General features: G+C 38.0%; 2 protein-coding genes across 2 annotated transcripts in view; one reads left to right on the top strand and one right to left on the bottom strand.

Annotated features, from left to right (window-relative positions):
• Nucleotides 1–9,993: 9,993 nt before the first annotated feature.
• Nucleotides 9,994–21,749, top strand: LOC122643491 (caffeic acid 3-O-methyltransferase-like). Its single transcript, XM_043837109.1, has 4 exons — nucleotides 9,994–10,409; nucleotides 19,318–19,628; nucleotides 20,939–21,003; nucleotides 21,441–21,749. Exons 1-4 carry the CDS (start codon nucleotides 9,994–9,996, stop codon nucleotides 21,747–21,749), a joined length of 1,101 nt encoding a protein of 366 aa, XP_043693044.1.
• Nucleotides 19,206–27,422, bottom strand: part of LOC122642531 (la-related protein 1A-like) — a 34,999-nt gene continuing 26,782 nt past the window's right edge. The window contains exon 15 of the transcript XR_006330058.1: nucleotides 19,206–19,218. The gene's annotated coding sequence lies outside the window, so the exon portion shown is untranslated. The remainder of the gene's footprint in view (nucleotides 19,219–27,422) is intronic.

Genomic DNA, 27,422 nt, shown 5'->3' on the forward strand with positions numbered 1-27,422 from the left:
ACCTCATCAGAGAGATTATGCAGCAGGGCGACGTGAGTATCTCCAAAGTAGACACAACTGAAAATGTGTCTGATGCCATGACAAAGGGTTTGTTTCCAGGAGTGTTTGAGAAACACATGGAGGGCATGGGTTTAAAATGTATGGGGAATTGGCTTTGATGTACAAGTGGGAGATTGTCGGACTTGTGTGTCCATCAAACCCGGTTCGGTCCAGTTCAACCCGGTTTTACTTTGTATTGAACTTTTATACATCTTAGTTTAATATTATTACATACGATATAAACTTTTTGAGCATTATGTGTCCATAAGTTTTACTTAAAATGGTAGTCACGACCTTAGTTAGTAAGTACGCATATAATACGCGTATTATATGCGTACCCGAACTTTTGAACGAATAATACTCCCGTCCCCGCACTTTATCGTATTTTTATAAAAAAATACATTTTTTAACCGATTGAGTATTATACTTGTATAATTCGGGTATTATACGTTTTATACTTTTTAAGTTTTACCCTAATGTTTTAAAATTTAAAAAAAAAAAAAAAAAAAAAAAACCAAAAGATTAAAATTTTTTCACGATTTCACTTTCCCTTCTTTTGCGATTTGCGATTTCACTCCAAAGTCCAACCCTAGAAGGCAATCAGCAGCGGCAGCCCCCTCCATCTCCAATCATCCTCCCTATCTCCATTACCATGACTTCTCTGGCTACGCCACTGCCACTGCCACCCAAGAACGCCCATCGAAGAGAAGGTTTTGGCTTCGATCTTGACCCATAATGCACTGGTAAACCTTAAAATCAAAGACACCAGTCATCACCCATGAGAACCAGCGCATTGCCAATGGTGATCGATCGCTCCGCCATCCTCTCGAGTCACCCCATCTCTGAATTGCTCACCAGGTAAGCTTATTCACCGAATGCCTTTGATTTGGCCTTATCTTTTTTTCTCCCCCTTTATTATTTATCCTCTATTTTAAATTTTCAGATCTGGAAAATGAGAGTTTCCATTTCCAATGCTTAATTAGTTTCTAAAAAAAATTTGCAGCTCTGGAACTTCAGCCTGTGAAAGAAATCTTACATGCCGACAATTCAAGAAAGCTTGATTGCCATCGAATTCTTAAAAACCTGTGAGTACAAAATCCCCAATTTCTTATTTAAATTAATTTGTTTTTGGTAATTTTCCTGTGCTTGTGAACAACTAGTCAACTTTAACTATTAATTAGGTGGTGAATGCATGTTATATAATGAATATATGCCCGTTTTTTTAAAAGTATTATTGCCGTCTATGCCGTATTATACACATATTAAATGCGTATCGTATTATTATCGTATGCGTTTTATGAAGCCGGATTTTTGAAAAGTATTATTACCGTCTAGTCCGTTTAATTGTCGTACGTATTTGTTCCCGTTCAATTGTCGTTCCCGAACTTACTAACTAAGGTCACGACTAGGGCTTGGGTTGGACACCCTTATCATATGGTCGTCGCATTGGGTATGCCTAGACAAGTGATGTCAGGGTATGAATGCGAGTATTCACATGTTTGATGTGTGTATTGGCGAAGAATCTACTTTGTCGATTCCCACATGTATTACTGCCAGATGTAGGAAGGGATAGACATGTGTCACCGACACCCTTTGCCTGAGGGAATTCTGTCGCTGCAAAGTGTGATCGCATTCTTTGGTTCATCAATAACTGAGACTCAAACGAGTCAAAGCCGGTGTTCTGGGAATGCGTGAACACTTTGTGAGTGAAGGAGTTACCTATATGGTCACCACTGCCCGATTGGGGAACACCAAGATTGAGACTGTCTATGTATGGTCGGATCGGAATCTGGATCCAGTACCATTTTGGAAATGGTTTTACAAAAATCTATTTTACATAAAATAATAGATTATATATGATTATTTGAACAAAGTGTTTTATCGAATTTTGCGGGATCCGACCAGATGCATAGACACCCCTATATGGACATGTACTATGGATTGGGGTTTGGCAGTACATGTGTACATGCCCTAGATTCCATAATGATGGTGTTGATTGGTGGGAGGGTTGTAAATGATAATTTGTTATCATATAGGGAATTATTTGGAATTTACTAATTTAATTGGTTCTTTATTTAATTAATGGATATGGTGCTAATTATAATTATCCATAAATATTAAATAAAGTAATTAATTAATACTTTCCCTAATAGATTCTGCTTCTTTACCTTTTTGAAGCACTTTAAGTTTAAACAGAACTGCCAAACTGAGAGAGAGAGAGTCAGACTCTCACAGGGATTAATCTAATCCTATCAGGATTTTTAATTAAACCCTAGCTCTATATAAGGGGACCAAAAACGCAGAGGGGGGTGTGCTCCATGTTTTGGCCTGGCCCCCCTCTCTCCTTTGTTTTGGTCTCTCTCTCTCCCTCTTGTGATCTCTCTCCTTCTTCTTCTAGTTTCTCTCTACTGCAATTGAGACTTAGGGTTTGAGAAACCCTAGATTTGTGCTAAAGAATTTGAGAGCATCTGGGATTGGCTTGAAGAACCTTGGTAGCACCATTGGAGGTTCAGATATGTTTACTTGGAGTGCTCATTGGAGGAAGAACCATTGTCTATTGGAGCAGCAACACTTGAGGGTCACCAAGTTAGCAATTCTTTTGATTCTTCCAGTTATTAATTATTAAATATTCATGAGATGCGAAATAGACCCAAATCAATTTTTGTTCCGCTACGCATTTGGATATAGGATGGATCCCTCATGCCATGTGATGGATTAGAGATGATTTTCTCCGTCCTTTTTGCATTCCATAATTGCATGGGACACATGAGGGAAAGCAAAACCCTAACAGGGATGCACTAGGGTTCCCATGGGCACTCATGGGAAACCCTAAAATTGAAATGGGGCACCCATGGGACACCATGGGCTAACCCAGGGCGTGCAATACCCTAATTGGTTTATAATTGGTTTCCCTAGGGAACCATGGTTTTATCCCTGGACCGTAGTTTGACCTACACCATGATCTACAAGTGCGAGTCTTGATTACTATATTTAAAGAAATTAATAGGAAACTGAAAACCAGACTGAATCACTTGAACAATGACAATCAAAATGACTTCATTCAATCCCCACCCCCACGCAAACCTAGAAGAAAAAAAGAACCAGGGTGAAAATGGAGTTTATGCAAACCCCCAGGCCCCAAGTCCTTCTTGATTCCTATTTTCCATTGTTTGGTGAGGAGTTTAGGTTAACTCATTAAAGCTCCATTCACTGTTGTAGGTGAAAAGAAAAGAAAAGGTAAAAATAGAACCACAAGTTTCACCCAAACAAAAAAAAAAATAGAACCACTAGGAAACAAACTTTTTTCATTTAAAATGGTAAAAGTATAGTTATAGGTTGTGATTGTGAAGAAGGAACCAAATACAGTAATTAACCAAAAGCGAGAAGATGGAAGGAAGAAGATGAAAGCAAATTTAATAACCCAAAAAAAAATATATTTTTGAGATGTAATATGGTGTTGGTCATGAAAGTAGCATTGAGCTGAGTTATAGATCTCAATGATCACCTTCTGGTCGCACTCCTTTAGTGCAAGAATTCCCATCCCACTAGAACCGCAGCTTGGGTGTCACCTTGATCCGTCAGAAACTTCTCCGGTCTAACTCGGTTCTTCAAACGGAAAAACCTGTTGGACCTTTCCAGAGGCTCGTAGTCTCGTAGGTTTTTTTTTTTTTTGGAATTGGAGAGCTTGAATAGGGGGAATAGGGAATGGGGATAGGCCCCAAGGTGGTTTGAACTCATGACCTTTTATTTGAAGAGTTGGTCTTTTGCCAACTGAACTGACCCCTTGGGGTTAGTCTCATAGTTTTTCTGTTTCCTATAACAATCACAAACATCTGACTTTTTGCTTTCGTGCTCATGTCATTCACTTCAAGTGAAATAATATCTGTAACCTTTATATAACAAAGACAACAATTGTTGAGCTGGGGCAAAAAAGAGAGGTTAGAGCCTAAGTTGTAACCATCCTAGTTACAAACAACTTTACCATATATATATATATATATATATATATAAATGTTTACTATTGGGAAAGGAACGAGATTTGAAATTGGGGTTTTATAGAATTTGATAAGTAGCGTTCAATTTAAGAATTACTGATTTGTGCAAACTAAGACAGTATGGATATATACTAAGGTGAAAGTATCCCTCGTCATTTTCTCTATTTGATTTAGATTGCATGTATTTGAATTTAACATTTCTATTATTTGAACAACATGGTAGAAAGTTCTAATGGAAGAGGGAGTGAAAGAGGGAATGGATGATGCACTGCATTATATATATGGACTTTGGTGAGTAAAGAAACTAAGTGTTTCTAATTTCGGTTTGATTTTAGTGATACTGAGATAAATATTGATATCATGATAACATATTTATTTAATTATACAGAAAATGTTTATGGTGATGTTGAACGGACTAATGTTGAATCAATTGTAGAGGTTGATATAATAAATACTCGAACGATGAAATCAATGGTTGTAATGAGAACTTTGCAAATATAAGCATTGTGTCTGTAGGAATTGAAAATATTAAGGGTGTTGAGATAGGTCCAAAATTCGAGGATGAAACCGAAGAGGTACATGAAGTGGAAAAGGGAGAGGAAGTACATACAGATGCAACTAGTAGTGAGAGGGTTGCCAATGTTGGTCATTATAGATGCTGCATTTTTGCCACCCACCCCCCCGGGCAATGACGACAACAGGATACATATAAACATCGATATCTCTCTCTCGAGGACTCTTACCCCTGCACTCAAGCCATATCACCCTTCACATCCCTAAAATGATTTGAAAGACCCTTTTACCAAATGCCGAAGAAGGTACGGCTCACTTTCCCCGACCACAGTGGTCCCGCAGTCAATTAGCAGGCCATGAGGGTTGTAGGGGGCAGGCAGCCTCCTTTCGAGGGTGTAGGGGGCAGATCCCCCGACAAATTTTTTTATAAAGAATCAAAAGAAACCTCGAAACACCTTCGAAAGCCCAAAACTACCCCCAAACCAGGGAAATGAAGCTATGGGACCCAATTAGGCCACTGGCAATATTGAGAGAAACTTACTTCTTAACCTTACCTACATAGCCTCTCTTTGTGAACTTGTTATTTATAGTCATTTGCTTCAATTGAAGCAAATGACTATAACTAACAAGTTCACCAAGAAGCAAATGACTATAAATAACAAGTTCACTAAGAGAGGCCATGTAGGTAAGGTTAAGAATTAAGTTTTTGTAGATCAACCCATTTTTTTCACCTCTCAAACAGAGATAGGTGAGTAACAAAATACATTAGCAATTTTAACATAATAAAATGGATCCAGTTTGTGCATGGCCGTATATGTGTACGATCGTGCCTTTAAACTGTTGGATGGGTTGGGGTAAAAGTGTAATAATACATCCCCATCCAACGGTTGAAGGCATGGCCATGTATGTACACAGTCGTGCATATATAAAACCTTTTTGCCTAATAAAATTGAAAATAATTGGAAAAATCATAGTTTTTAAAACTGAACTAGGAATCGAACAAAAAATAGGCCTGATTGTGTTTATTGTATAGTCTTATTCCTCTAAAGGTGAAAGGTAACCACCCGTCCAATTTTTGCCATTTACAAGGGGAAGAGAGGTATTTATGGAAACAAATCGGACAGGTGATTACCTCTTTGATAAACGTTCACTTGCATGTACATGCAGATGATCCATTAAAAAAATTCCAAAAAAAAAATAACATCAATAAAATAAGATGAAGCATGAAACAACAACTCCATTTCTTGGTGCAATGTTTAGCTGGTGCTTAAATTTAAGACAAGCTGTGGGTTTGAACTTTGATGTCTACATGTAATTTTGAATATGCTTTTTAGTAGGGAAACTAGCGGGTTGAATCATATAGTTTACCAAAAACCAGACTTTTTTTCCTATTTTATAACCACCGATTTCTTCTTCTTCTTCTTTTTTTTCTCTTTTTTTTTCTTTTTTTTTTTAAAGGCGGTCCTACACCTGAGCTGGACTGAAAAGGTGGATGTTTCAGGCTTGTCTAATTTGACCTATAATTTGGTGTGGTTATTAAAACTATGGGAAAATCCAATAAATGGTGGTGGATTTATTTATTAACTATAGTAATTAATTAAATATGTCACAAGAGATGGGGGATCCCTATGTGGTCCATGAATTGAAATACAAAAGTTACATAGTTACAACGTTGGGCAAGTTTAAAACACAACAAATGGAAAATGTTCCTACACATCTGTTGTAGGAAATTTTCCTACAAGCCTATCATATGGACAAATGAAGTGGCTTTTCTGACTATTGGACAAAGAGCTCTTGGTATACATTAGTAATTTGTCAAATTTTAGAGTTTAATTCAACCAAAGAACCTCCCATGTATTGGCATGCATTGCATGTATGTCCATGCATGCCTATGGTACTCCAATAATTACTTGTACGTAAGGGACCCTCATTTGGAATCTGACAAAAGGGGGAGGGGCATTTATGACATATCACCCCCTCACATGAACAGATATGTGATGGGGTGTATAATTTCATTTTTAAGCTGACGTTGTAAAAAACTTTTTTCCCATAAAATAAATATTAAAGAAAACAAAAACAAATACATCATGATAGCCAAGGGAGAGATCCAAACAAAAGAAAAACAACCATCAAAAGGATATACACAAAAGAAAAAAAAATGGGGTAGGGGGTGGGGAAGAAATAACTAACAAAAGTGATGATACATCAAAACTCCAAGAGAGGAAAGAAACATACTCAAAGGGATAATACATCAAAATTGGGGGGGGGGGGGGGGGGGAGAAGAAACAAGCGGAAGATCCCAAAGAATAGGTAAGACGTCTATTTCTAATAGTATCCAAGGCAGACTGAACAATTAGGGAGAATTCTATTTATGATCTCAAATTAATTTCATTCTAAATATGCTCAATAGAACGTGATGATGACAACCATTTTCTTTAATCGATTTTCGACCAAGTATGATGAATCACATCATTAAAAGCTAACTTACCAAAAGTATGATAAGATGATTTGCCATTAAGTGTTTTCAAGATCCACCTCAATTCTTTGTCAAAAGGAAAGTTAAATCTAGGATTGGGCCAACACTTTCTAAGAATATTTTTCTAAACATAATTGGAGAAATGACATGAAAAATAATAAATGGTCCACAGTTTCTAAGAAATTCCAGCAAAAACAAAAATTTGGGATTGATAAATTTCTCTGAAGAAGAAACTCTTAAGTAGAAAACACGTTGGTCATAGCTCTCCAAATAGTAAAACAATGTCTAGGGATATTAGGGCTAAACTAAAGTATGGCCTCTACAAGGAACTCTAGGAACTTTTTAGATGTCACCAAACTCTATGCAGAAGAAGATGAGATATTTTTAGAAGAATTAACAATCCAGTAAACTAGATCCTCGCTACCAATCTCAAACCAATACTACGAAGTTTACTCCAAACCTCAATTAGATCGTGAGAATAACTAAGGTGAGAAAATTAACCAATAACCATCACGTATAATGGAAGACAATTAACTTGGCAACCCTATCAAAGATAGTGATAGGGGCAAACGGACCCCGACCAATGATGCAAGGATACGTGGACAACGACACCATCAATGACAGAGCAGACAACAACGATGACATCACTATCTTGCCGTACAAGGTAAGGGGACCCTAACCCCTATGCAATTAACCAACGGATAACCCCTATCTATTGAAGATTGCTCACAAAGGGGGAAGAACAATCCCACTCCGACGCAACCTCGGGAGACTCCCAGTGACAGTGAATTACGAAAGTACAACTGCCTTGGAGGACTCCCCTACTATAAATAGTAAGCGAATGGACCCAGGTAAGGGATCTCACCATTACTGATTCTGACTTTTTCGTACTTCCTCTACTTACTGTTTTGCCGGACTGACTTTGGCATCGAAGAGTCCCCCCTAGGAGTCCGCTCCGGGTCTCTTCAGTCCCCTTCTACCTTTTGCAGATCTCCACGTCATCAAGCAGGATTCCGACGACAACAGATAGCATCATATCTAATTTTATCACCATATTTATAATAAACACACCATCATATGCCAAGTATCAAGCTAAAAGGAATGTGTCAGAACCATCATCAATAGATGCATGTCTGGACAGAATCATAAACAAGATGACTATATTTAAGAATCTTTCTCGAAGCCCAAGAAGCATCCATAGGACACAAGGTAGTCCACATGGAATTAGACTTGTGATATCTGGAATATACTTACTTAATCCAAATGCTCTTCTTTCTAGAAGCAATATTCCAAATAAGCTTAGTTATGCTAGCAGTGCTTGATTCCTTGACCTTACAAAAGCACCCTCATCTTTTGGAAAATAAACCCTAAACCTAACTCATGGGATGTAGAAATTTCAAGTTTTCCCGACCTTTCAAAGAAAATAGAACATAAGAGACTAATCTCAGAAGAGAAAGAAGTTGGAAGACCAAAAACTCAAGACCAGTAGATATAAGAATTTGCATAAGTTATCTAATAAGTTCTTGACGACCCACATTATTCTTCATATTTGAAGTCCTTTTCTAACCCTATCAAGAATAGGAGAATAGTGATGAGTAGAATGCTTGAAAGAAATCTATAGCAGTCCCAAGTATATAATAGGAATACGGCAATTGAGCTTTCAGATCCTCAAAAACATCCACGAAAAATTAAAGGGATTTACGAGGATTAATGGACAGACTAGACATCGCAGAAAAAGAATTTAACATATTTGAAATTTCTGAAACAGAAGAAAAAGAGGTTTTAGTAAAGAACATAAGGTCATCAACAAAAGATAAATGTGTGATGTATATGACACTAGACATGTGATTAGGTGACTTAAGGGTCTACCTGTCCAAAAATTTTGGATCTGTCCGATTTTCTAGATCACTACTATTGACTTTCAAAGTAGACGTGTAGGAAAGGATCCTACCATGGGCATGTAGGAACAAGCTCCCCACAAAAAAAGAAGACATTAGTATAAATATATTAGTTTTAATAGAAGATTATAGTACTCAAATACATAATGTAATATGATATTTAAATAAAGGATCATTTTTTTCAATTAACACCTCTTAATGTGTAAATAACTTATAACCTTACTATTTTCCCTTTTAGTACACACACACACTTTTTTTAACCAACGAGTATAAATATTATCATATCACATATGTAATAAAAAATGAACAAGATAGTGACAAATTTTGATAATGACATAATGATACATCATGGTGACAAGTTTTGATGATATAATGATACATCCCTTTCAAATTATTTTAAAAACCCTTTTATACTCCTAACTTTAAAAAAAAAATTAGGAATAAAACAAGATGTCAAATTCTAAATACACCTATAGATGTGTCATTTAGACAATCCCTTCAAATAATTATTATTTTATTAGTAATAAACAAAATCAGTCATGAACTAGACATTAATAGTTCATATTCCCTAGAATTTTTCACTCAGTTTGATAGAATAACATAAAGTTATAAAATTTATAGGACAATTCAACAACCCATGCTAGGGTTTACAATCCCTATTAGATTTTAGTATAGTTCCCCAAGTATCTTCGTGATACCCTCTCGCACCCATCCTTCAGCCTGCGATGAATCAATTCCCATTAACCGTGGCTAAAGGAAAACTCGGTCCCAATTGATAAATCATCTTTTAGTAATTGCCACAAATTAAGTTAGATTGTATTCATCAATCAATAATTTAGTATGTAGATCTTGGGGTGGAAGAAAAGTGCAATATCCGAACAATTAATAATATATGGGTATCAATATTTTAAAAGTAAAATATATATTTGTAGGCTTTATGGAGTCGTATTCCATGAAGTAGGTGATCTGTAGCTACTTTGTTGAAAGCAATTTTTTCCTTACCTCACATTTGAAACCTCCTTAAAAAGCCTCACAGCAAACCAGGTTGAACAGATACACACAAAAAACCAATATGGATTCCCTAGAGAACCATCCCAAACCCATGGATGAGGATGAAGAAGCCTTCTCGTTTGCAATGCGTCTAGCTAGCTCTTCTCTTCCTCCGATGGTACTGAAAGCTATCTTGGAGCTAGATGTGCTTGAGATCATAGCAAAAGAAGGCCCAGGAGCCCAGTTATCCCCTTTAGAGATTGTAGCTCAGCTCCCAACTCAGAACCCAGATGCTCCAGTCATGCTTGATCGCATGTTGCAGCTTCTAGCCAGCTACTTAGTGCTCACTTGTTCTGTCAAAACCCTACCAAATGGCCAGGTCAACCAAAAGCAATATGGTCTGGCACCCGTTTGCAAATACTTAGTTCGAAATGAAGATGGAGTTTCTTTTGCTTCTTATTTGCTCACGTGTCAAGACAAAACATACATAGATGTACAGTAAGTTTTATGTAAAAATATTTCTACACACATTATTTCTTGTTCTTATATTATTCTTTTTCTTCTCTACTAATTATGCACAAAAAATAATGATCGTTGTGCTAAGCCTAGTACGACAGGAGCCTTAATTATTTTAAGCCATGTGGAGAGATGACTTGGTGAATTTGCACCATTAGATAGATATCTTTTGGATTTATCATATATATTTTATGGGTTGATGTTCTCTGTGCCGCAGCGTAGGCTGTGCAGCGCCCACACACATGGAGGAGATATTTTTGCCATTCAGGGGGCGGGACAGTCATATCACCCACCTCCTATATGTTTGGGCACAGCTTGCGCCCCTGGCATAGAAAATGTCATTTTCCCATATTTTAACGATATGATACACCTTGTATTAGATTTTATTTTCTCCTTGTATATCTTCATGTTCATTTTTTCACCAATCAACTATTTTGTACACGGAAGTGGAGACATTTTATTCATTGTCTTATTTTACTGAACTTTTTCATTCCATTCATGAAGTCAAATTCATTTGAAGATTCTGGCTAACCCTTGGGTCCCCTAGACATTTCACAGTTTAGATCATTATTGTTTTGTCATATATATGGTAAACTCTATTTGACTTAGCTATTAAAAAAAAACTCTCTTTGACTTGAAATATTCCATATGACTAGATGAGGTGGACATGGCCTACTTATACACTAAGTTTAAGCGACACTAATAGGCAAGCTAACCCATAGAAAACTGCTAATTTTGGTAGAAGTGGCATAACAAATGTTGACTTCCTCTTAATAAATTATCACTAGCAACATGAGCACAAGTTTAGATACTTAGTCTCCAACACTACGAGGAGACCATGCACAAATTTGGAAAAAGAAGAGAGTGTTTATGAGAAAAGTAGTGTTAGACTAGTCCATACACCAACTGGTAGGATCGTTCCTTACTGCCAAAGACATTCCAGATTTAATTAGAGTGTGTCACCCATAAATTCATGAGTGATAAGATCTACTCAACCATTATAAAAAATTCTATATAGCTTTAACGACAGTTTTCATACTTTAGTGAAAATACATGATGTCTTTCATGTTTCTTAGTTAAAGAAAAAAAGGTGGTGATGTTAAGGTGCCCAAGATTTTCCTTCCTATAGTTTCTAAAGATGGAGTTTTGGAGTCCAAGCCTACTCAAATTCTACAAGGTTGTGTTGTGCGCAAGGAAGGGTAAAAGAATTATCACCGAGGTGTTACTTCAATGGGAAGGAACTTCCAGAGGTGATGTAACTGGCAGGAACAATTGTTAGATATGAAGAGGAGTTTCCCTAGTCTTAACCTTGGGGACAAAGGTTAGTTTTGAGGGGGTGGCATTGACACGTGCGTAGTAGAGATGTTGGGCTAGTTTTTGGTACTTAATTTGAAACAGTCTTGTAGTTGTTGGTGATTTCTTTTAGAATTAGTCCAAGTAGTAATATCACTGGGATCTTATTTTATCAACTTAGTTTGTTGTTCCTAATTAGGAGTTAGTTTAGCAACAACTCTTCTGTATCTCTTAAGGCATTGTAGTGGATGGTGAAGGCAATAGAACAAATCTAATTTTAAAAATGTTTGTATATATATATATATACAACTCATAAGATGAACCAAGACGGAATATAAAACTAAATACAGGAAACAGTTATAATAATCGTAATAGGTGATGGCATAGGAGCCTAATACAGCTGGATAGAGGTTGCTCTGAGTTTGTGAGGAGATATCACTAGCACATCCCCGCAAGCTCAGTGGGGGACATCACACAGTGAGCTTGGACCGAAGAAGAGAGAACCGCTGCCTGAACAGTCCCTTTGTGAATATGTCCGCAACCTGATCAAGTGTAGATAGATAACGAACATAGAGTTGACGAGAGGCTACCATGTCATGGACAAAATGAATGTCCACCTCGATGTGCTTCGTCTTAGAATGAAATACAAGATTGGTGGAGAGATATGTCACCCCAATATTGTCACATCAAATGACCGAAGTAGAGGAGAAAGAAACACCAAGTTCATGTAAAAGAAAATGCAACCGAACAAGTTTCGTGGCAACATACGTCACTGCTCTATATTCCACCTCCGTGGATGAACGTGAAATGGTTCGCTACTTCCTAGAACACTAGGATACAAGATGGTTACCAAGAAAGACATTGTAACCTATTATGGACTTTCGATCAAGGGGATAGTTGGCCCAATCAGCATCGAAATATTTTATGAGAGAGATAGAAGAGGACGAACAAAAACTACAAACCATTAGAAGATGAACCCTTTAAATAGTACAATATAGGCTTAATAGCATACCAGTGTAAATCCATTGGACTGTGCATAAACTAGGCCACATGAGTTACAGCAAAACTCAGATCAGGGTGAGTAATAGTGAGGTACTGCAAGGCCCCTACAACATGATAATATTCACGTCTATCAGTAAGAGGTGTTTCTGTGGCCAAAAACTGCTGATACCAGTGGCAATCGGTGTCAAGACGGGATTTACATTGAGCATGTTGGTATTTAGTAGAAGATCAGTGTAATATTTCCTTTGGCTAATAAATAGACTAGCAGTTGAATGAGTGATTTCAAGACCAAGAAAATAACTCAAATCACCAAGATCTTTTAATGCAAATGTATTAGAGAGAGCACTAACCAGAGCAGTAATAGCAAATTGGTTGTTACCAGTAAGCAGCAGCAGAACATCAACATAAATCAGAAAGAAAATCACAACAGAGTGATGATGATAAACAAAAAGCAAAGAATTTGTCTTTGAAGTAGTGAAACCATAAGAGGGCAGAAATTCACTCAGATGAGTGAACCAGGCGCCACGCGCCTGCTTTAAACCGTAAAGGGACTTACAAAGATGACAGATGAAATTCTGGCACATTGAATCAGCAAAGTCCAATGGTTGTTCCATGAAAACATTTTCAGTAAGAGTACCGTAAAAGAATGTGTTTTGTACATCAAACTACTTTAAGGGCCAATTGTTGGCTACAACCAAGGAGAGAATCACACAAATGGTTGTAGGTTTAACAACTAGACTGAAGGTCTCGTTGTAATCCAGACCAGGATTCTGATGGAAGCCTTAGGTGACCAACCGCGCCTTAAAACGCGCAACAGAGCCATCAGCATTGCATTTCAATCAAAAGACCATTTGCACCCAATTACATTTTGAGTGGAGGAAGGATGAACCAGAATCCAATTACCGCTGTGGATTAACGCATTGAATTCCTCCTGCATTGTACGTCTCCAATTCAAAGAATGCATTGCCTGTATGTAACAGGTTGGTTCAACTAGATCCAAAACCAAACCATCGGTTGCTGAAAGGTTGAGACAGGCTGGCAGAGGTTTGAGTGAACTAGTGCATGATCGAGTTATCATTTGATGGATATAGCTTGGAGGATCCAATGGTAATGAGTCAGGTAAAAAAGATGGCATTTTGGGTGAAGAAGAAGATGAAGTGATACAGAAGACAGGTCAACACTTGAAACATCAGGAAACTTAATATGGGACCTAGTGGCAGAAATAAGAGGATCAACTGAAATGAGTTTGACAGGAACAGGAGATGAATCAGAAGGTGACCCAAATGTAGTAGTGGGTATAGACAAAGGAGAAGAAGCAGAATCAAGAGGAAGCTGATTTGGTTGACCAAGTGAAGAAATGCATGGTAATATAATCGGAGGACATAACTCAAACTAAGGAGCCAAGTTCGCAGATGCAGTAGAAGAAGAAGGCCAAAATGATGTAGTGGAAGATAAAGGAAACACTGTTTTGTCAAACTCAACATGGCGAGAGACGTAAAGATGGTTGGAAGAAGGGTCTAAACATTTATAGCCCTTGTGTTGAAGGGAGTACCCCAGAAAAATACAACCGTTGACCGAGCATCAAGCTTGTGATGAGCGTAAGGGCGCAACCATGGAATACAAAGACAACCAAACGTCTTAAGGATCAGATAATCTGGAATAGAGATAAATAGATGATGGAAATGAGCGCTATCATTAGAACGAGTTGGAAGACGATTAAGAAGATACACTGAGATGAGGAAGGCATAAGACTAGTAGGTCGGTGGGAGATTGGCACGAAGAAGAAGTGCCAAACCAGATTCAACAATATGACGATGCTTGCACTCCACGGTGCCATTCTGTTCCTGGGTGTGAGGACACAAAATGCACCGAGCAATGCCAGTGGAAGTAAGAAATGGGTCTAACATTTAAAACTCCCTTCTTCCATCAGTTTAAAGACTCTTAATAGAGAAGAAAAAATACTTCTCAACAACAAGTTTGAAAAGGGTAAAAATGGACAGAACATCTGATATCTTTGACATAGGATATAACCAGCAATAGTGAGTAAAATCATTGATAAAAATAATATAAAATCGAAAACCATCCATTGAATTCATAGGAGCAGAGGCCCCAAACATCACAGTGGAACAATTATAAAGGACTAGAACATTTGGTAAAAGACAAAGAAAAAAGGAAGTTCATGGTTCTTAGAGGAATGACAAGCACTACATGTTTTGACCCGTGAAGAAGAAATAGGAAGATCAAACAAATTGACAAGATGGCGAACCGTCCGAAAAGCTGGATGCCCAAGGTGGCAGTGCCAGTCGACGAGCGCGCACGAATAGCTGAAAAAGACTAACAGGCAAGGAATAAGAAGATGAACAGGACAGAGGCATCATATACAAACCATTACTACTCTGGCTGTGGTAGAGAACATGATTCATCCAACAATCCTTGATTAAAAAATAGGTTGGATGAAATTCAAAGTAGATAGCATTGTCAGTTGCGAAGCGATTAACAGACAACAAATTCCTATGAATGTTGGGAACATGAAGAACGCTAGGGAGAGAAAATGAAGCAGCAGAAGAGGCAACATAGGATGAACTTATATTGGAAATCAACAGGCCTTGACCATTGCCAGCAACAAAATGATCTAAACCATTATATGGAAAGGAAATCGCTAGGTTACTAATGTATACAGTAACATAATTGTTAGAGCCTGTGTCCAGTATCCAAGAACATTAATGTGGAGAAGCAGCAGTATAAAAAGAGAATAAACCAATACCAATGAAGGCGTGGTTAAATCGATGAGATCAGTGTGAGGCACGATGACCAGTTTGGTTGCAAATTTTACAAGCAGAGAAGCGATTGTGCAGTGACCCTTGCGGGAAAGCATAGTCTCTATTATCAGAACCAGAACTATGCAAAGGTGGAGAATCTGGTGGCCAATTAACATGTTGATTATAAGCAGAGTCTCTAGTATAGGAACGGTAGCTGATGAAAATGTGAATCAAAAGAATTGTAGAAATTACGACGACCACCATGATAACCATGTGGTCCGTGAGAGAAAAATCTTCGACCACCCTGAGATGAGCTGAAAGGAATTTCCGGTGGAGGCCAAATTGGTCATAGAAATAGAAACAAAAGTGTCATCAACCATTTGAAAAAAACCTTTCGTGACTGAGTAATAAACCAGTGAGCTCATCAAAGGCAACAAGATATGATCGAAGACAGATGGGCATCGTAAAGTCACGATACTCTATGCCTAAGCCACGTAGAACAACAAGGACCAGATCCTCGTCACAGATCAGGCGATCAATAGCAGCCATGGTATCAGCAAGAGAGTGAACAGAGACCAGATAGTTGGTGATGGAGGTTGAGCCACGATGAAGATGATGCAACCTATCCTTCAGCTCCATTACTCTTGTTCTAGATGACGGAGCAAACATGTGAGCCAAAATACTCTATGCTTCAGCAGAAGAAGAAGCACTTACGACATGAGAAAGAGTGGACTCTGATAGTGAAGAAATGATCCAACTCAGGATCAATTGGTCTTGACGATCCCAGGCATCAACAACAAAACTCACATTACCAAAGACATCAGAGACGTTAGGAGCAGAATCATCGGTTGGTCACAGAAACAAACCATCCGTATATCTAAGGAGGTTATATCCATGAAGAAGTGGAAGAAACTGTGTGCCCCAAAACATGAAATTCGTTAGAAGTGAGCTTGAGCGAAAGTTGTGGTGAGACATTCACAGGAAGAGGAGGATAAAGAGAGTTAGTAACGACAGCAGGTGATGTCGCCATGAACGAAAAAAGAAGAGCTCGTGAGTGTAGAAGGTTGTGATACTATGTAGTGAATTCTCAATATATATATATATATATATATATATATATATATATATATATATATACAACTTGTACAAGAAACAGTTATAACAATCGTAATAGATGTCCTAGTCTAAAACATTCCTGTCCTAATAGTCCTAGCTAGGTGATGGCATGGGAGCCTGATACAGCTAGACAGAGGTTGCTCTGAGTGTGTGAAGAGATATCACTAACAGGAGGGCAGCTACCCTCAAATTATCCATCTTTTCTTATTTAAACTGTTCTCAACAATATCTCTATATTTTTATTTGGGAAGTAGTTTTCTGTTCGAGAGTATGGCCTACGCCAACACTCCCATGTGTCTATTTCTCTCCTCCTCAAAACAAGTGGGTAGAGTGTCTTTTCATGTGGGGAGGAGAGAGATAGACTCATGGGAATGTTGGCGTAGGCCACACTCCCACACAAAGTTTTTTTTCCCTTTTTATTTTTTTTTTCTAGCTTACCGGTAGCCATTCTGAAAGTCAAGGATCATATCAGCGGATCATCCAGGTTTTACATTCTTAAGCTATCTATGTTTTGCACACTACAACCTGTCTAGGTATTGTATTCTTTTGACCAATTGAATGTAATAATCCTTTATTGTTCAACACTATCAACCGATCCAACCTTATGAAACATTCATCGTACTTGCAACTTTTATAGTGTAACTACCATGGAGCCTGACAGAGTCCGTAATGTGATAAGAAGCTTCTAAACTCTGTTGTTTTTTTTTTTTTGTTAGGAATTAACAATGCACCAGAATAACAATATCAAAAGAAAAACGAAAGAGAATCAGACATACAACACAGAGGCAGAACACAATGATTTACATGGTTCACGCACACCCAAGATGTGCTACATCCATGGTCGAACGATAAATCAAAGCTACCACTATATTGTTGAAGAAATTACAAATTCTTCACACACAATGCCTCGCGAGATTACCCCTATATATGTATAGTGTCTTGTGCATTACAATATAGAGAAACCTTAATTCCTAAAAGTACGAAACTGTCCCACCCCCACACCCCCCACTAAAAGTACCATCCGGTATTAAGGAAGAGTGAACAATATTTCCAAGACTAGACGGAGATCAGGCTTCACCAATAACATTTTGGTTTTAACCATTCTACCTTGCTTAATTTTAAGGAAAAATATTTCAATGTTGATCGTAGGTACTACATCAAAGATTCAGTCCTTGAAGGTGGAATTGCATTTGACAAGTGCTATGGAGAGGAGGCCTTTGGGTTTTTATGGCAAAGATCCAAAGATCAATGATCTTTTCAACATAGCCATGATTGAGCACAGCACTTTGGTCATGAACAAGATTCTCGAGACATATAAGGGATTTGAATGACTTAAAACCATCCACATATCTAAGGAGGTTGTATCCATGAAGAAGTGGGAGAAATTGTGTGCGCCAAAGCATGTAATTCATTGAAAGTGGGCTTGAGCGGAAGTTGTGGCAAGACATTCACAGGAAGAGGAGGACGAAGAGAGTTAGTAACAACAACAGGTGATGTCGCCATGAATGAAAAAAGAAGAACTTGTGAGTGTAGAAGGTTGTGATACAACTCGTAAGATGAACCATGACAGAATATAAAACTATAGAAACTAAAACAGGAAACAGTTATAACAATCGTAACAGTTGTCCTAGTCAAGAACATTCCTATCCTACTAGTCCTGGCTAGGTGATGGCATGGGAGCCTGATACAGCTGGACAGAGGTTGGTCTGAGTGTGTGAGGAGATATCACTAACAGGAGGTAGCTACCCTCAAAGTATCCATGTTTTCTTCTTTGAATTCTTCTCAACATTATCTCTATATTTTTATTTAGGAAGTAGTTTTCTGTCCTAGAGTATGGCCTACGTCAGCACTCCCATGTGTCTATCTCTCTCTTCCTCAAAACAAGGGGGTAGATGTGTCTTTCCATGTGGGGAGGAGAGCGATCGACTCATCAGATTGCTGGCATAGGCCACCCTCCCAGACAAAGTTCTTTTTCCCTTTTTATTTTTTTTTTCTGGCTTACCGATAGCCATTCCGAAAGTCAAGGATCATATTAGTGGACCATCTAGGTTTTACATTCTTAATCTATCTGTGCTTTGTACACTATAACCCGTCTAGGTATTGTATTCGTTTGACAAATTGAGTGTAATACTCCTTTATTCTTCAACACTATTAACCGATCCAACCTTATGAAACATTTATCGTACTTGCAAGTATTATAGTGTAACTACCATGGAGCTTGACAGAGTCCATAATGTGATAGGAAGCTTCTAAACTCTTTTTGTTTTATGTGCGTGTTAAGAATTAACAACGCACCAGAATAATGATATCAAAAGAAAAACGAAAGAGAATCACACATACAACGCAGAGGGGGAACACAATGATTTACATGGTTCACGTACACCCAAGATATGATACATCCATGGTCGAGTAATAAACCATGCTTCCACAATATTGTTGAAGAAATTGCAAAACCTTCACGTACAATGCCTCGCGAAATTACCCATATATATTTATAGTGTCTTGCGCATTACAATGTAGATAAACCTTAATTCCTAAAAGTATGAAACTGTCCCACCCCCACCCCCACCCCCACCCCTGTAAAAATACCACCCGATATTAAGGAAGAGTGAACAATATTTCTAAGATTAGATGGAGATCAGGCTTCACCAATAACATTTTTGTTTCAACCATTTTATCTTGCTTAATTCTAAGGAAAAATATTTCAATGTTGACCATAGGTACTACCTCAAAGATTCAGTCCTTGAAGGTGGACTTGCATTTGAAAAGTGCTATGGAGAGGAGGCCTTTGGGTTTTTTGGCAAAGATCCAAAGATCAATGATCTTTATAACAGAGCTATGGTTGAGCACAGCACTCTGGTCATGAACAAGATTCTCAAGACATATAAGGGATTTGAAGGACTTAATGTACTTGTTGATGTGGGTGGCGGGGTTGGAGGCGTCCTTAAACTGATCACCTCCAAATATCCCACAATTAAGGGTATTAACTACGATTTGCTTCATGTAATTGAAAGAGCACCACTAATTCTTGGTATGTTTTCTATTTTTTTTTTTTCTATTTTCATTATGAATTCTCTTATATACATATATTCATTTTTTTATGAAGGATCTAACATTCAATTAAAGGAGTGGGAAACTTGTACTTGTTTCCCATAAACTACCATAAATGTGACTGTTTGGTTAGATGGATGAAAAACTTAGACAAGCTCATTAAAAGCATTTATTCCTGTCTAGTGAGGTAACACCCCTCTTTTTCTCACCTCATTCACTTCCAAACTCTTACCAATTTTACTTTTGAATCTGTCTCTCCTCTCTATTTTCTTTCTTTCCCATGGAATCTCAGCCCATATCTATTTCTTCACTCTCCCACTAAATCTCACCCCACTACAAAATGCATATTACATTATTTTCTTTCCTTTCCTTTCCTTTCATTTTCTTGTGAATCCAACCCACAATATGTGGGACCCGCCCTCACAAGTTTCCCACCCCTTGTTATCCATCAAACAAATGGGGCCTTATGGTTAAGTATTCATCATGAGCCAGAAGTGATTGACTTGATGAGTTCGTTTTCCTTGTTATTCATTGTCATTGACAACCAACAACATCCATTTTGCTTTAAAATCGATTAGTTGTAAATTAGATCTGTTTGGTCTGATTTTCAGCTGGTTTAGTCTCTTACCCTTAGAACAAAAGGGTAAATATGTCTCATCAACATACATAAAATATTTAATTTTCTTACAATCCCAAGGCCAGGCCCATATCCTTCAAACCCACGGCTAAACAATTTAGAACTGGGTGAGCCCAAGGCCAGGGCTGTACGCTATATAGCGCCTTCAAATTCACTCCCAAATTTCTCAACCAGAGAAATTGGATGAGCCCTTAAAGAGGGGGGGAGGGTATAGAAACAAGTAATTAGGGGTGTCAATCAGATTGTTCGGGCCGGTTTTGGTTGGGTTGGGTCAGTTTTGGCTTCTGTTCAAATTGGTTTTGGGTTTGTTATCGGGTCGGCTTTAGTTTCACTCTAGTTTGAGTTCATTTTAACATATATATTTATACAAAATTATGGGAAAATATGGTTTTTAAAATGGGTTTCAGGTTGTTATTGGTTTCTTATTGAGGTAGATCGTTTGGTTTTGGTTTTGGTTTCCGGTATGGTTCGATTCGGTTGTAGGGTCGAAATACCCCAATCTGAAAACTGCCCAATAAGACCTCAGTTCAGTTCAGACCAGTTCACCCAGTTTGGTCCCAATTTTGACACCCCTACAAGTAATGTTGCAAAATAAGCCCAATAACAGGGACCCTCTCTCTCTTTCTCTCTAATAAAGGATAGTGATGGTACAGGAGTTGAACATGATGGAGGAGATATGTTTTCTAGTGTTCCAAAAGGAGATGCCCATTTCATGAAGGTAAAAAGCTTGAAGTATCAGCATGTTTCTTTCTTGAAAATGGTCATACTCCGTACTTGGCTAACATTTACATGCAGTCATTTCCTCTACTGCCGAGCTGCCCGGCAGGACCGTGCTGCCCAGACACGGTGCTGCGCGTAAAGACCGCCTTAGTCCCACTCGGGCAAGGCGTTTGGACAGGGGTAAGGCGGGCATTGCATGTAGCACCGTGTCTAGGCAGCACGGTCCTGCCAGGCAGCTCGGCAGTATAGGATCCAAATTGGTCATTTTACCAATTTTTCATACATGGGTTTTTTAGCATAATTCAAAACTTTCTTCTTAAGGAGCTTTAATAGAACTTGTTATGTACATAGATTTTGTTTACAAATGATTTTCTGATTTTTTTTTTTTTTTTTTTGGGGGGGGGTTGGGTGGGTCATGGATGGTTCCTGTTATAGTCTATACTTCACGATTGGAGCGATGAGTTGTGCTTAAAGTTGTTGAAGAACTGTTATGAAGCACTACCATCTCATGGAAAGGTGATTGTGGTTGAGACAAATCTTCCTGAAGTCATAGAGACCAACCATCATACACAAGCTATTAGCCAATTTGATGTGTTGATGATGCTTCATCATGGAGGAAAGGAGAGAACACTAAGGGAGTTTGAGATCTTAGCAAATGGAGCTGGATTTGCTGATTTTAAGTTGGTCTCTCAAATTTATAGCTATTCAATCATGGAATTCTATAAGAGCAACTCACATTCTTGAAAGAGAATGTGCATCTATGACCAAAAATAAATGCAGTTTATTATTTACCATGTCATTTCAAGAAGTTAGATGTGGAAATAAGGATTCTAGAGAATCCCAATCCAACAAGAAATTAAAATAAGGATTCCTAGCAGGTAATGTTTTCTACTCATCATAAAAAATGGCTTCGGCTTAAATTGTAATCTGATAATGCTTCAGGTGATTTGTATTTGCCTTGTATATTTTATTCTCATTATTTATATTTTTTTCCCAAGAAGCACTGTTTAAGGTTTATCATAAGATGGTAAAGAAATTCTAAATAAACTGTACTATTTCTAGTTCTCAAAATAGTATAAAAAAAAAATGGGTAATTTACACATACCACCCCTGAGGTTTGACGAAAGGATATTTTCACCCTCCAGTTTTGGAAAATTCTGCGCACCCCCCTGAGGTTTGCAAACGGTAACAAATAAGCCCATTCCATTAGTTCATGACTAACACTGTTAAAAATTAGACTTGAACTGACGGAATTACCCTTGCCAGTGAGGTTTTAAAACTAACCAAACTGTTGAGGGATTTTAGGGTTTTAAATTGGGGAAAATCCCAAATCAAACCCCTTTGGCAGAGCTGCAACTCATCTTCCTCCCAATGACCTAGAACCTCCATGACCACTGCGTTGTTCCCTTAATCGATCCACATCGGAAGAGAAAAGGGGAAAAAAAGGGAAGGGCCACCATTGTTGGACCTTATTCTTCAACCTGCAACTGCTCCAACCTCTGTTCGAGGACCTCCAACGTTGGATCTGCAACTTCTCCAACTTTGGTTCGACCTGCAACTCTAAGCTCTGTAAGTAATGCTTTGTTTTTCTTCACCCAAGAGCAATCGTTTATGATTTTTGAAGCCCTAGGAAAAACCTAATCAACTTGTGCATTCTAATATGAGTTTTGAAGCCCTAAAAACGAAATCAACCTAGAATGTATTCCAAAATGTATATACTTGTCTGATCAGCTTGTGCATTCTAATATGATATATCTCATGACCCTAATCAGCTTGTGCATTTTTTAATGTTGGAAAAACCTAATCAGCTTGTGCATTCTAATATAATATATCTCAGTCCAATCCATGACCCTGAGTAAAGCTCACTGCTCACTACTCACTGAAGCCCGAAATTGCTGTCCAGAATACCCAAAATTGGTTTAAGTCATACTAATTGAAAAACACGCTAATCTACCATTAACACCTGAGCACATGTTTGAGTTAAAATAATACCGCAAGCGTACGGGTCAATCGTAGCTACAGGTCGAACACAAGGAGATATATGCTACTCTATTTAACTAACTTAAAAGTAATGCAAAGTTAACCAAATTAACGTGTTAAATTAAACTAATTAAACTAAGAAAAATTAACGCATCCTAACTCATAAGCATCTAAGGGATTAAATTGGCGTCCTAACACATGAGCATCTAACCTATCAAATTAACGCAAATTGGAAGGAATAAAAAAAATGCAGCCACACTTCACAACCACATAAAAAAAATAAAAGACTTCACAACCACATAAAAAAAAATAAAAGAAAGAGAGGGAGAATGAGTTTAAGAGTTAGAGAGTAAACCTGGATATGCTTGCATGAATGTAATTGAAGAGCTTGAATACTTGAACAAACTTTGCATGGTTTCCCCTTCTAAATCATCAAGTCTTGTCATCAATTTAAGAATTTAGACTATGAAGCTTAAAACCTAAACTAGAATTATTACAACCATATTGAAGACATGAATTAAAGCATAAATAAAACCTATTACAACCATTAAATAAAAATCTTAAAAAGAAACTAGAACTTAGAAAAGCCAAAAATCACAAATTAGAAGGAGGAGAAGAGAATAAATTTCACTAAGTGAATGAGCAACATTACAAAGGAGAGGATAGGGGTATTTATAGGGGGAAGAGAGGAGAAGAGAGAAGAGGGAAGTGGTAGGAGAAATATTCCCTAAGAAAAGAGAATATTCTCTTCTCCTTCCTCCTTTACAATGCTTGACTCCCAAGAAAAAAGAGAAAAAATAGAAAGAGTGAGAGAAGAGAATCCTAGCTACATACACCTTCTATTTTTAGAAAAGTAACTTTCTAGTTCTAACTTGTGCTTCCTTTTCTTTGTGGATATCTTCTTCAAGTAATGAGATCAAGGCATCTTTGAACTTTCAACCTTCCATAGATGAGAGAATATCTTTCAAAAGAAATCTATCCCAAGTAGAATTCCAACAGTGCCCTTGAAAAGTTGGAGGAGAGAGAGAGCAAGGGTGATGACTAGGATTCCACTCACAAGTAATGAAATATCAAATCTGTCCTTAAAAAAACGTGGAGCATGGGATGCTTATATGGGCCTCACTGTTGTATTCCTTATGAAAAATCACCCAAAATAGACCCAAATTTCATCCAATTTGAAGTTCGAGAGCCCAAGATATCTCAAGTTGAAGTTGGATTGCTCCAGAGCCTTCCAAATGGAATCTTTCGGCTAACAGAAAAGAAAACTTCTACGAATTGTGCTAAAGCCCCTCAAATCTGAACTTTCGCTTTACTTTATCTCCGGCCAATTTTTGATAATTACAAACAAACCCCTACAGACCATTTTCGCGCATTGTTATGGAAACGGCCGTAACTTCTTCGTTTCAACTCGGAATCAAGTGCCGTTTGAACTGTTGCAAAGCTGACTCGATGGACTATGCATCCATACTATTAAAATCTCAAAATTATACTAAGGACCCCACTGTAATCACATTCAAATTTGACTAATTGGTGTGATTCTTTCAGTGCTCAATCCAAACTTGATTTTCTCGACTCCTGAGCGCTTCCAGCTATTCTTAGCATCTTCTGCTCCATTTTCACAAGAATTCACATAAAACTTGAAAAGCATAAGAAAGCATCGAAGTAACTCTGTACAATGTGGTAAAATGTATGCTTTATGCCCTAAGATTTCACACATAAATGTGCTCATCAGCACACACCACACAGTACTGACCCACCCATTGCCTCATAGGTTCACGTATGGACAATGTAATCTCTTCTGCAACACCATATCTCAGAAACTCCACCAACATGAACTCAGCAAACACAAAGCACCGAAAACATTGTACCCATTTTTCTATTTGCAAATCCAAAAATGCACAATATAAGCCATGTAGAACACATTAAGAGCTAGAGTTTTCAGCACAAAAGATTAAAACCCAGTAGGTAACCCCTTACTGCCCCCACCCATTGCTTGCCCCCAACCCCTTGCTGCCCCCACTCATTGCTTGCCCCAACCCCTTGCTGCCCCTACACCTGAGCACACACCACACAGTACTGACCCACCCATTGCTGCCTCTGTACTACCACACTGCCCCCACCCATTGCTTGCCCCAACCTCTTGCTGCCCCTACACCTGAGCACACACCACACAGTACTGACCCACCCATTGCTACCTCCACCCCTGTGCTACCACACTGCCCCCACCCATTTCTGCCCCAACCCCTTGCTGCCCCCACCCATTGCTTGCCCCAACCCCTTGCTGCCCCCATGTTGAAGAACAATTATGTTTATTGGATTGAGATATATGTTTGTAAATGAAGAAAAGATAGCTAGGGTGGGTTTAGTGGTAGCCATGTATGATCTGTTGTGATTCAAGCCTCCCTAAAAGTTTCATATTTTGCTTAGAATTGGAATAGATCATTTGATTCCTTGATGGGACTATTATTAATGTTTAGCTTTAATGTTATGTTTATAGGTAAAATGTCTTCTGCTAGTGTCAATGAGAGCTATTTAGGGTACCTTAAGTTTGAGAACAAGCTATGTTTTTGTAAGAAAAGAATTGCTATGAGAATCTTGAACTCAACAGACAACCCAAATAGGCTATATTATAACTGTGCAGACAAAAGTAATGGTGGCTGCAACTTCTTCCAATGGTGTTATACCATGAGTGACCCAGGTCAATTTAGCCTCACCAATGTTCCAGCTCCACATCCAGGTCCAACAAATACTATGAGTGTAATTAGTGTAGAAGAAGGAAGAATTTTGTAGGTTTAAGAATAGAGTGATTGAGCTGGAAAAGTCAAATGCTGCAATGAAGATGTTTTAGCAAATAATGGTTGCTTTGTTTGTCTTGAACTTTGTTGTAATTGTTCTGAAAATATGATGGAGTGTATGGGGTAGGGCACTTAATGTATGGAAAGGGAAGTTTCACCTAATGTATGGGAAGGGGATGTTCAGTAAACATGGTTTTGTTTGGTAATTTGAATGAACAATTTGCTTTCAATGAATGCATTTGGAATTTTAGTGTATTGTATTTGGAATTTTATGGTATTTTGAATGTGAAAACTATATTGTGGGTCACTACTTAAGTGTTGGAATTTTATGATTAGAGAGTATCTCAACAGACTCCCTACTCCATGACCTTTGCTATGATGGCTCATGTGGGTCAGTGGGTCACTGCTTAAGTATTGCTAACCTTCAAAAGGTATGAGAAAGCATCTCAAGGTACTATGTGAGATACATGGAGAACTAGTGTCATTGGATTACCCATGTAGATAGATTACCTTTTCATGTCTTTAGAAGCCATCAGCCCACATGAGCAGGGGCAGCAACAGTAGCACAGAGGAATTCTACCAGTGTTATTCACATATAGAATAACTCACCCCCTACTCCAATGCTCCTAAACATTTTGTGATTTAACTCATTGGTATTAGCATTATGGTTAGATGATGATGGTTATTGGTTAACCCATTGCTATTAGCATTATGGTTTACACACTGAGGGAGCTAGGAGACAGCATCATCAACATGAAGAGATTTAGCAAAGTAGTGATCTGCATTGCTCAATGACCAAATTTTAGGATAAAAATCAGACCATTCTCAAACCATTACATTGCTAATTGTTTTCCAAGCACATTGGTCCATCCATCATATTAAAAATAGCATTTGCAAACATAATACAAAATGTTGATCCAAATCCAAGTCAAACCATTAAGTTACAAAATGTTTTTCAACCAAATAGGTCCATCAAAATAGAACTTGTTGAATCATAAATCAACCCATAGCCTTAGCTTATAGAATGGTCCTAGACAGCAACTCCCCTAGATAGCAACTCCACTTTAGCTCCACCAACCTGCAGCTCCAAAACACTTCAACTCCACTTCAGCTCCTCCAACCTTCAACTCCAAAACACATCAGCTCCAAAACACTTCAGCTCCAAAACACTGCACCTCCAACACAGTAACTCATCAGCTCCATGGACTGCTCCTAGGCAACAACTGAACTGTACATGGCAAAAACACATATCAGTTTACCAATGCAGGAACTCAGGCATTTATTTAAAATTTTAAACTAGCTAATAAGTCATCAAAGTAAATCACATCTTGTGCATGGCTGGTCCTAGACAGCAACTCCACTCACCATTTCATTGGGTAGCTCTACTGGCTTTCCTTACCTTCTCTTTCATAGCCTTGGCTGCCATCTTTTCTGAATCACATCTTGTGCAATTGTACATGACTGTTGTGAGGATCTGGCTATTTTTTGAGAGGATGATATATCATCAGGTGTATCACTCCTTGCTTTGCTCTACAGTTGCATCAACCAAACATATATGTAAAATTTCAAGTTTTATACACAAAACTCTAACATGAAAATGATAATTCAGTTAATAGTGCTACCTTGACACCAACATTCTGCT

The sequence above is a fragment of the Telopea speciosissima genome, chromosome 10 (assembly GCF_018873765.1).
Source record: "Telopea speciosissima isolate NSW1024214 ecotype Mountain lineage chromosome 10, Tspe_v1, whole genome shotgun sequence".
NCBI classification, from domain to species: domain Eukaryota; kingdom Viridiplantae; phylum Streptophyta; class Magnoliopsida; order Proteales; family Proteaceae; genus Telopea; species Telopea speciosissima.

Coding starts and splice junctions, on each gene's coding strand:
- LOC122643491 (XM_043837109.1), top strand. CDS start 9,994: ATGGATTCCCTAGAGAACCATCCCAAACCCATGGATGAGGATGAAGAA. Junction 10,410..19,317: donor AAAACATACATAGATGTACA/GTAAGTTTTATG, acceptor TGTTGACCATAG/GTACTACCTCAAAGATTCAG. Junction 21,004..21,440: donor GAGATGCCCATTTCATGAAG/GTAAAAAGCTTG, acceptor TTCCTGTTATAG/TCTATACTTCACGATTGGAG.